This window comes from Homarus americanus, unplaced genomic scaffold (genome assembly GCF_018991925.1).
Source record: "Homarus americanus isolate GMGI-L3 unplaced genomic scaffold, GMGI_Hamer_2.0 scaffold25013, whole genome shotgun sequence".
Lineage (NCBI taxonomy): Eukaryota > Metazoa > Arthropoda > Malacostraca > Decapoda > Nephropidae > Homarus > Homarus americanus.
The window spans coordinates 1,927,084-1,938,661 of record NW_024722158.1 but is presented as its reverse complement, the minus strand read 5'-3'; the positions used below and the strand labels follow the sequence as shown (position 1 = coordinate 1,938,661).

The 11,578-nt window shown below is 40.0% G+C and overlaps 1 protein-coding gene across 1 annotated transcript; it reads left to right on the top strand.

Moving 5' to 3' along the window:
- The first annotated feature begins 1,202 nt into the window (after positions 1-1,202).
- Positions 1,203-1,922, top strand: LOC121862003 (tigger transposable element-derived protein 7-like). The gene has a single exon (XM_042359932.1). It carries the CDS (start codon positions 1,203-1,205, stop codon positions 1,920-1,922), a length of 720 nt encoding a protein of 239 aa, XP_042215866.1.
- The last annotated feature ends 9,656 nt before the right edge of the window (positions 1,923-11,578 follow it).

Below are 11,578 nucleotides of genomic sequence, written 5' to 3'. Positions count from 1 at the left end.
TGGTCAAAAAATCGGGTCGACCTATAAACGAGGGACGGTTATAGACGAGTCCATACCAAATTTATGGTTCTGGGATTGTCTGATAGATGGGTCACATTGCGGCCTTGTGCGCGCGTGAGTCACGCCAGTCATTGTTGACCTAGCACCATATTCGAGTATCAGTGTTGTGATGCCTTGCAATTTTTGTTGATTTTTCAATGATTAGGCATCTTTCAGCCTTGTATTTTACATCATGTCTTCAAGGGGGAGTAAAATGCCGAAGAGGAAGTATGTGACCCTTTCTGTGAACCAGAAACTGGAACTTATAAGGAAGTTAGAGGCTGGTGCTTCGGTGGCTAGAGTTTGTGATGAGTTTGGTGTTAAAAAGCAAACAGTTTCGGACATACGCAAGGCTAAGGACAAACTCATTGCATTTTTTTTTTAAATATAATGTTGATGCAACTTCTAAATCATCATCTGTTGGTGCAAGGAAGCGTATGAGTGGCAAAAGAGACAAATCTTGAGGAAGCAGTGACGAAGTGGTTTGTGTAGCAACGATCCTGTGGTAATGTCGTCGTAGGTGTAGAAATACAAGCTGCTGCTGTTAAGTTAGCAAGTCATATGGGCATCGAGAATTTCGAAGCTAGTGACGGGTGGTTATGGCGATTTAGAAATCGCCATGGAATGTGTAATAAAATTATGCATGGTGAAGCTGGGAGCGCACCCACCAAGGACATCGAACCATTCAGGGAGAGGCTAAATGACTTAATGAAGAGTGAAGGGCTCCTGATTTCCCAAGTCTATAATGAGGATGAAACTGGGTTGTATTGGCGGTCCCTACCCCGGAATACCCAAGCTTTCAAGAATGAAGCCTCCTCACCTGGTCGTAAAGTAAGTAAGGAACGATTTTTGGCATTGTGTTGTGCGAACGCAGACGGTATGCACCGTTTAAAGTTAGTGGTGGTGGGGAGGTCAGCACGCCCGAGTATTTTGAAAGACATGATGCACCATCTACCAGTGCATTATTACCACTCCAAGAAATCGTGGTTCAACATGCAAATCTTTAATGATTGGTTTTTCTCGCATTTCATTCCTGCAGTGCGAAAATATCAAGAAGATGTCTTCAAACTTCCTGCTACTGAGGTGAAAGCGCTACTAATTTTGGACAACGCACCTGCTCACCCAGGTGCTGACAAGCTTGTCAGTAATGATGGTAAAATAAGATGCATGTTCTTGCCACCCAATGTTACCTCCCTCATCCAGCCTGCAAGAGAATATACCAACGAAGATATCTGGACGAAGTTCTTGCGGTTATAGAAGAAGATGAAGATCTTATGGAAGACACACGAGGACAAAGAACTGTTAATAACGTCAAGAACTACAACCTCAAGTCTGCAATATTCAACTTAGCAGCTTCATGGAAGGCACTGAAGACTATCACTCTAGCCAATGCTTGGAAAAAACTTCTGTACAATGTGGAGGTAGAATATGATTTCGAAGGATTCGAGGCAAGGGACTTTCATCGTATCCTTCAGAGGGCGGGCGAAAATGATGTCACAGAAGACAAGATCAGAAACTGGCTAGAAGACACAGAGGGTGACCCTGGATACCAACTCTTAACAGAAGAAGAAATAGCGGATGAAGTTCTCGTTGGTGACAGCAGAGATAGTGAAGATGAGGAAGACGAAGAACCATTGCCCAAGAAACCCAAACTCTCTGTTATACGAGAATCCACTGATAATGTCATTTCGTTCATTGAATTGTCAGCAGAAAGTGATGATGTTCAGCATTACTATCAACATTTTAGAGCCTTTAGGGAACTCATTATCCAGAGGCAGTATCATCAAGGTAAACAAATGAAGCAAGACTCATTCTTCAAGCCAGTTCGTCCCAACCCTGCTGCAGCTGTTGAGCCTGCTGCTGACTCAGGCCATCCTCAGTAACCTCAGCTTTCTACGAGTGGGGGACAATGACCAGTGGAGCATCATAGCTCTACTGACTCCGAATAACACGTTATCACCTCTACCCCCCACCTCCACCACATCAAGCTCATCTGTCATCTACCAAAGGTAAATGAAATTAACATATTGTAATGTTTTATATAGCTAGTTATATGATGTTTACAGTACAGAATTTCCTGTATTTTTGTTACATGTGTATCATGTTCAGCGTACAGTGTATATACGGTACTATATTTCCTAACCTAACTTAACCTAAATCGGTTAATTCGGACAATCGGCTAAAACGGACACCCTCCCCCCCCTATTAGTCAGAGGTTCACGGCACCTTAAGCTCGTTGAACAGGCTTTGTGTGAAAATATAACAAAGTCTAGGACTGCTTTTAGTATCCTGGTGGTCCAGCGGTTAGCGTTCCCCGGTCACAGTCATGGGCTCATGGGCCATGGGTTCGAATCCTGGCGAGTTGAGGTGTTGATTGTATGTAAAAGTCGGCGTGCTTTATTGGGCTAATGAAATATATGTGGATCCTCGTGTTTCGAAGCCGGATTTGGTAAAACGTTACTCTGACCACCCAAATGATACGGGTAGTCCCCATTAGAGGTTCACGGCGCCTTAAGCTCGTTGAACAGGCTTTGTGTGAAATATAACAAAGTCTAGGCTTTTAGTATCCTGGTGGTCCAGCGGTTAGCGTTCCCCGGTCACAGTCATGGGCCGTGGGTTCGAATCCTGGCGGGTTGAGGTGTTGATTATATATACAGTTGTACCCCACTTAACGCGGTCAATAGAACCCAGAGGGTCCCGCGTTAAGTGAAATCCGCGTTAAGTGAACAACAGAACATATGGGATTAATTCCAATAGAAACCAGCCCGACCCCCAAACTCCACTTTTTGAAGACACATAACTATGTTGTAGTAAAAATAACATCTTAATTTTATGATGGTACATGCACACAATTAATACTCAAGAGAAATAGAGAAATACAGTCGCCAAGTTAATGTCCATTCAAATAATGGACTCCACTCCCTCCCCCTCTTCTCACACTACACTGCTGGCTCTTCCCTCTCTGAGAAATTTTTTGGGGGAAAACAAGGTATAGAAATAAATAATACCTCAAACTAAAGTTAGGATAATATAATTGACATTGCTGGATTCCTTGTAAGACCAGGAATATTTTGAATATAAATGTCATATATTTTGCACAAAAGATAACATAGTTAATTTGAGAAAATTTTTTATCTAAAATTTGTATGTCTAATGCAAAAATATGATGTTTATATTCAAAATGATCACCAAATTATAAGAATTCCAGCAATGTAAATTATATTCTGGCTGGGTAATTTGTATGAATTTTATGAGCTAAAACAGGCAGTCAGGCAGGGTGGGGCAAATCTAAAAATAGCATCTCGAGCCGGACACTCACCGCGTATATGTGGAAAAAATCCGTGTTAAGTGAAAGTTCAGCTCTGTGAGAACTGGCATTATATGAAAAAGCAGCGTTAAGTATGAAGCCGCGCATTAGGGGCGAGGTAATGCTGTGTGTGTGTGTGTGTGTATTATATATATATATATATATATATATATATATATATATATATATATATATATATATATATATATATATATATATATATATATACTACATATATATATATATATATATATATATATATATATATATATATATATATATATATATATATATATACACAGGTAGTTCTGCTATAACACGATAATTGTGTTCTTGTAAAATATCGTGTTATAGAAAATCGCGTAATAGAAATAACAGGGCTTATGGAGGAAATAGGGTTAGGTGCAGATTACTCGAAATCGAAAAAATTTAGTAGTTAGCCTAACACAAAGGATAGCACAGTCTAAATAACTGTTACATTCATATCTAATAATGAAATCATACAGTAAATGTAACACTTTACTTGATGGGGGAGAAGGGTGATTTTGAGGTTGATAAAATTGAGCTTCTCTTCAAGTGTTATATCCTTTCTTTTACGATCATCACCGGGAATTCTATCACCAGAACGCTTCTTGTTGATATTCTTCTTTACTATATTCACAGTTAATACAGTGGGGTATGCTATAACGAACGGATCCTACTACGAATATTCCTATAACGAACGGTTTTACCTATGAAATTGAGAATGCTATAACGAACGAAACTCCTACAACGAACATTATTTATTTTATTTTTTATTTATTTTTTCTAATTTATTGTTTTTTTATTACAAATATTAATGATATTCTTTATTTCAGGGGTTTAGATGCATATTTATGCACTTTTTTACAATTTTTACAATTTTATATTATATTTTTCAGTGTTAAGTGGTTGTATTTGGGGGCCTGGAACGGATTAATCCTATAACGAACAAGGTTCTAGAACCAATTAGACTCGTTATAGCATACCCAACTGTACCACAAAATTGGAGAAATAGTAAGCAAAAATCGCGTTATAGCAAACAAGCGTTCGCGTTATAAAAATATCGTTCCTAATTCATAAATCGCGTTAGAGCAAATTCGCGTTATCAAAACACGCGTTATAGCAGAACTCACTGTATATATATATATATATATATATATATATATATATATATATATATATATATATATATATATATATATATATATATATATATATATATATATAATATATATATATATATATATAATATATATATATACATATACATATATATATGCAAGTAAATCACTTTAGGTGCGCGTGATCTAGGTATATTCTGATAACCACAAGGAAAGAAGAAAACACGAAGTTCCCAAGCGCTTTCGAGTAATTCACATCTTCAGGGGTGAGTACAGACTAAAGAGGAGTACAAAACAAGGTGTATATATACAGAGGAGGGTGAGACCAGGTCCACAATGGTCAGGTATTAGGTAATGACCCTACTAATCTTTAAATAGCACGGCAACGGTCGGTAGTCAGGTCAGAGGGTAAGGTGACCCAACCTTCTCACCTGGTTACAAATCTTCTTAATTACAAAATTGTCCAGATTGTACATGCCATTACTCAAATTCATGTAGAATGCTTCGGTATGTTTAATGAGACTAGATTCTATGATGTTTCTACTATCAATTGAATTACAAGGTAATATTGAGGAGGCATTATCCCAGTCAATGCAATGCTTGTTATCCCTCAAATGAACAAACAGAGCATTGGATTCCTGGCCTGTCCTAAAACTATATTTATGTTGTTTAAGTCTAGTTACAAGATCTTTACCTGTCTGGCCTAAGTAAAACATATTACATTCCTTGTAAGGAACTTCATAAATGCAACCAATTGTGTTGTTGGGGGAGTTCTTGATTAACATTTGTTTTACAGTGCATGAGTTTTTAAATGCCACATTGACATAAGAACAGAGGAAACTGCAGCGGGCCTATTGGCCCATACTGGGCAGTCCCGTTTACACCCAACCCCTATTGCTCATATAAGCATCCAACCTATGTTTGAAGCTATTCAGCGTATTCGAGTTAATGATGATATTTGGTAACTTGTTCCATTCATCCACTACTCTGTTTCCAAACCAGTGTTTACCTATTTCCCGCCTAAATCTAAATTTGTCTAATTTAAAACCATTGTTATGAGTTCGCTCCTGGTTGGATAGTTTGAGTACCTTTGTAATGTCCCCTTTGTTTAGCCCTGCCTTCCACTTGTACACCTCTATCAGGTCGCCCCACGCTCTAAGTTTCTCGAGGGAGTGCAAATTAAGATGCTTTAACCTGTCTCTATACTCAAGGTTCCTAATGCCCGGGATTAGTCTTGTCATTCTCCTCTGAATTCTTCCAAGGATTCTATATCCATTCTGTAATACGGTGACCAGAACTGAACTGCGTAATCCAGGTGTGGTCTCACAAGAGCAAGATACAGTTTTAAGATGACCTCGCTAGTCTTGTAACTAACACTCCTTTGTATGAACCCAAGTACTTTATTAGCCTTGTTACGAACAAAAACACATTGTTTACTTGGCTTAAGGTTCCTACTTATCATTACTCCTAAATCTCTCTCGCAGTCGGATTTCTCTATGGCATTGTTGTTCATCTGGTATCTGGTTTCCCTGTTTACATCTCCTATACTGAGTACTTTACATTTGTCCACGTTGAATTTCATCTGCCATTTTTCAGACCATTCAAAAAATTTGTTTAGATCTTCCTGTAGTTTTGCGGAGTCCTCGTCAGATTTAATAACACGTCCTATTATAGTGTCATCAGCAAATTTACTTATGTTGCTGTCTATGCCGATATCTATGTCGTTTATGTATATAATAAATAATAATGGTCCAAGTACTGAGGCTTGGGGAACTTCACTTGTGACGTTGCTCCAATGGGACTTACTGCCGTTAATGCTCACTCGCTGTTTCCTGTCCTGTAACCACGCCCTAATAAGGTGTGTCATACGGAGGCGAATTTTTTTTTTTTGAGTTTGAAAAATCGTCCCATGGTATTAATGATGTAGTTCTATGTGCAGAATCATGTGATATCTTCAGATTTGAAAAGTTGTCATTTTTTGCTAGGTAAATTTTAACTTGAAATCTTATGAAAATTCAGTATTCCCACCCTTTTACCAACACCACTAAATAGCTTATTTAAAGTAAAGTAAATGTATCAGGTTAATTTATTAGGATGAAAATGATCCAGAATAGTGAAACGAATGATCTTGACACATTTATTAAATTTAATATTCCTTTAGAAAACAAAATCATCAAATACAAAACCGGTTTTACTACTACGACCCGGTGTTGCTGCACACCATAGAGAATATGTCTTTCTTGCTTCTGTTTCTACTCATCACCTCCCTGCTGACCACCTGAGCTCGGATGTAGCCTTCCCTCCTCTCATGGCTGTACACGTGACTGCTGGCCTCGCCACTTGCTGTACACAACGCCTATACTCTGGTGTGCGAGGGCCAGGTAGGGACATGCATGGGGTTGTCCAGGAGCTCTGACTTGAACATTGGTGAGGCTGCAGGTAAGAGGGCTCACTGCCAGCCTGATGTTATCCAGATCTATGAGATCAGTGAGGGTCTTGGCACTCCAGATTGACTTCAGGAGTCTTCCCTGACCCTGAAGGAATCGTCACCAACTGATCTGTCATGCCCAGATCCTTCCTATAAGTTCTTCATATCCAAGATCTTTTTGACTGCCAATTTTCCTCTCTCCTCATCCTTACTGCAGAGCATTGTCTGCAGAACTGCCCTGACAGAGCATACCAGGAAGATCTCCTCACAGTCTGCTCCAAAATATGAACAACCTTCCTTGGCTGACTCCTCAGGAGCTCAAGCTGGAAGAGAACATGCCTCGGACCTTCGGAGAACGATGACTTGACCTTGGTGTTGAACCAATTTGGCAAGTAGACACTCACGATGAATTGGACAATAAGTCTCAGGTTGTGAAGCTGGTTCCCTTTCAGTTGATGATGAGCGACCCAAATTCTGCAGAACCTGAGAGCCGTTGTGAGCCACCTAGAATGTGAGACTGGACCTATCTGCAGGTAAGCAAGTCTATCAGGCATGACCCCAGTTTTGATGGCACTGCAAATCATGTAACCATAGTACTGGTCAGTACTCAGGTCGTCAATGACAGTATGTGCAAGCTCAACGAGTGGAGGGCCAACTGTGATTTTTTCAAAGCTCGGATTTATTTCTAGCTTAGTGGCAGAGTCCAGCATCTTGCCAAGAGGACCAGACCATCTGTTGTTTGAAAGAGTCTTGCCATCCAGCTCCTGGATCAGATGTCTGAGTGGCAACTCGTTGGTGTGGAGGTCACAAACAATCCAGACCAGCTTCCTCCCAATCTTCCACTCTATCCACTGTATGACCCCCCTTGCCACCCTGTGTTCGTGTTGGTGCTGTCCCCTCCAATGGCCTGCAGGGTCTGGTCTACGTTTCTCTCTCTGAGCCAGTTCACAATGTTATCTGCCACTAACTCAGCTGGTTTCCTGATGTCATCTTTCTCTGGAGTGAAATGCCACAAATACTTCCCTCCTGGTTCACTGCAGCAGGAGTAGTGTTCCTCCTTCACCATGGCAAGGAACAACTTGTCAGAATCTCCAACTTTCATGAACACTTTAGTGTCATCCCTTCTCCCATCAAAGAACAAACAATTGATTCCATTTTCTTATCCCCTTATCAAACTCCTCTTCTAGGTTACTGACAAGTTTCTCCTGAGCTCTCTCATTTTGTTATGATTCATCACCAGTGAACATCATCAGGTGTTATCAAACCACCGTCAATCCAGGCAGCTGTTGCTATCTCTGCAGTTTCTCTGAGACCAGTGTGGTGTCGATGTTGGCCAGAGCTATGCTCGGGATATCTTTCCTATTTCCCGAATCTTATGCCTGGAAGGTTTGGGATCATTATTTTCTGGGTTAGGGACAAAGTCACCATTCTCCTGGTCAGCACTCGGATCAGCCATGGGGAAGTCATTAAACTCTGAATCAGCTTGACTCCAATCATCGGCCATTTTTACCTCACCCTGGGCCTTCTCAAGTCTCTTTTCCTCGGCAACTCTTCTCCTATTCTGTCTCTCTGTGGCAGCCTCCTGTCTCTTGGACTCCGGAATATTTTGGCTAGAAATCATGAGAGCCCCTATACTGCCAGTCTTCTCTCTCTGTGCTTTGACAAATGCCAGTTCGATCACAGGAATCTTCAGTTCACGCTTGCAAATACAGGAGATGTGGGCCTCGGATTTACAGTCACGATCGCATCCAAACTCAGGACAGAGAACAATTGGGCACTTGCAAGTAATTATGTCAAATAACTGGTCAGTTGCTTGCTTAAAAGCTGTCATAACTGCAAGTTTCCTCTCCCAAGAGATATCTCTTGCCTTTTTCAACTGGCTAGTCTCTCACTAATCTTCTTCTGACTTGTTATGACTGGAGGCTTGAACTGGCGTTAGCCAAGAGTGTACTGTGCCAAGACAGCTTTTGGTCATATCACGCACTGTAACTTGAATTCTTTGTTTTGTGTAAGTTCTTTTGGTTCTTTTTCACTGATTTGCCTGATTAAAACACACGTATCTCAAAGCATCTCTCAATGTGACAGCTCCGACTTCAGGAGCTCTCCCAGACCCAAGATGGTGACTGAGATATGGCTGGATTTTTGGTTCCTCGTCCTGACACAAGCAGCCATCGCAAATATTATCAACATAAATGCATCAGAATCTGAAACAGAAAAAAATATTGTTAGTTGGGTTGTTAAGAATGAAGTCAGAAAGCAATGTTCACTATTTAATTGCTTAATGCACTAATACACGGCTGTGCGTTAGATTTTCGATAAATTTCCTTCACAAAATTTACCTAGCAAAGGTTGCAAAATATTGAAACTGAAATTATTTTCTGTTTATATACACTAAAATCTGCAAAATAGAGATGGGCCATTGGTTTTGGCTGATCTTCCCTCCTATATAACACACCCTAATGCCCTAATCCATTTAAGGATGTTTCCTTTGATGCCATGAGCCTACCTTTCTAATTAGTCTTTCTTGGGGACTCTGTGAAGGCTTTGCTAAAGTCGAGATATACCACATCATAATTGTGCCCTCGTCCACCGATTCGAAAACTGATGAAAAGAATGTTAATAGATTAGTTAGACAAGAACGTCCGCTTGTGAAGCCATGCTGGGAATCATTGATCAATCGGTGCTTCTCCAGGTGATTTCGAATAGAGTTTGAAATGATTGCTTCCAGTAATTTGCCTACTATTGATGTTAGACTGATTGCGGTATTAGTTAGGATAGTGATCTATCCCCTTCTTGAAAATCGGTATTACATTCACTATCCTCCAGGATTCTGGTACTACACCTGTTTTTAAATACATGTTAAACAACTTTGCTAAGGGCATACTAAGCTCTTCCTTACATTCCTTTAATACTCTGGCAAATATCTCATCGGACCAGGTGACTTTTAGGCTTTAGTTTGCCTATTTGCTTACTAACATCGTTACTAGTCACTACTATCTCGCTTAATTTGTTTTCTTCACTATCTCTGAATAGAGTCAGTGCCTCGGGTATCATGTTTAAATTTTCGGTGGTGAAAACTGTTGAAAAATATTTATTCAAATTAGAGCTCATTTCTCTGTCGTTATCAGTGAGCTGCGGCGTCGGACCGTATTGGTCCAATCTTTAGTTTGCCTATTTGCTTACTAACATCGTTACTAGTCACTACTATCTCGCTTAATTTGTTTTCTTCACTATCTCTGAATAGAATCGGTGCCTCGGGTATCATGTTTAAATTTTCGGTGGTGAAAACTGTTGAAAAAAATTATTCAAATTAGTGCTCATTTCTCTGTCGTTATCAGTGAGCTTCCCGGCGTCGGACCGTATTGGTCCAATCTTTTCTTGTGTTTTAGTTTGATACATTTAGTAGAATCCTTTGGGGTTTGTCTTTGCCTCCCTTGCTATCCTTACCTCATTATTCCTCTTTGCTTTCCTTATCTCGGTTTTAACCCTATTCGCCAATACCCTATAATAGTCAGGTGAATTTCTGCACGATTTATCCTTCTACCTATAGCCTTCCTTTGGCCGATGATGTTCTTTAAATAATTATTTATCCATTTAGGGTCATTGTTGTCTGATCTGAGTTTTTGTATGGTATGTTCTGCTTGCTTGCATTAAGTAACTCACTATTTAAATTGTCGTGGAACTCGGCAATCTCAGATCGTTATCAGGGGTGTCATCTGTCAGGTTCACGGCCAGCGCGACACCCTCTCTCAGCTGCCTCTTTAAACTGTCAAAGTTCGCCCTTCTGAAATCTGGTACTTTAGTGGAATTTTCCTTCGTCTGCCCTGAAAATCTAACTGGAATCTAATTTCTTTGTGATCGCTGTTTGCAAGTTCGTTTCCTACCTCGACACTGCTAATGAGGTTTTCTCTGTTTGACAGAACTAAATCGAGTATATTATTACCCCTGTGGGTTCGGTTATATGTTGACTTAAGAAACAGTACTGGAACGTCTCGAGAAAATCCTCTGATTCTGAGTTACCTGTAAGGTCAGTCCAATCTATTTGCCCAAGGTTAAAGTTGCCTACTATACAGACTTTGTTGTGTATGGAAGCCCTGCGCATTTCATCCCAGATAAGTCGCTCATTGATTCTATCAAGATTGGGGGGTCTATATATTACTCCTGTGATTAATTTTTCCCTACCATCGATTAATTCTATCCAAATTGTTTCTGTATTCCGCTCAGTTTTTATTTCCTTATTTATTTCACACTTCAGATTTTCCCTAACATAGATTGCTACTCCGCCTCCTTTCCTGGTCTGCCTATCGGTATGGAACAGTGTGTAACCCGCAATTTGGTATTCGACTGGTAACTCACGTGTGTCTAGGTTGATCCATGTTTCAGTGAGTGCAATTATATCGATTTTCGGTACATACCAAGGCCCTAATATCATCCATTTTGTTTCTCATACTTCTACTGTTAGTATACATTTAAGTTTGTCGTGTTCTGAGTCCTCCTTTACAGCGTTTAGTTTTAAACTCCTGTCTAATTTAGTTTTGTCATCATTCCTAACACTATTTCCTGTAATCTTTCACTTTGTTTAACTTTGTTTACCCGCTCCCTGCAGTCTCCTCCACCCCAGTGCTCATATGTTCTCCTAGCAGTTTAAAGACTCGATATCTT

Bases quoted from the DNA above. Each gene is read 5' to 3' on its own strand.
- LOC121862003 (XM_042359932.1), top strand. From the start codon at position 1,203: ATGCATGTTCTTGCCACCCAATGTTACCTCCCTCATCCAGCCTGCAAG.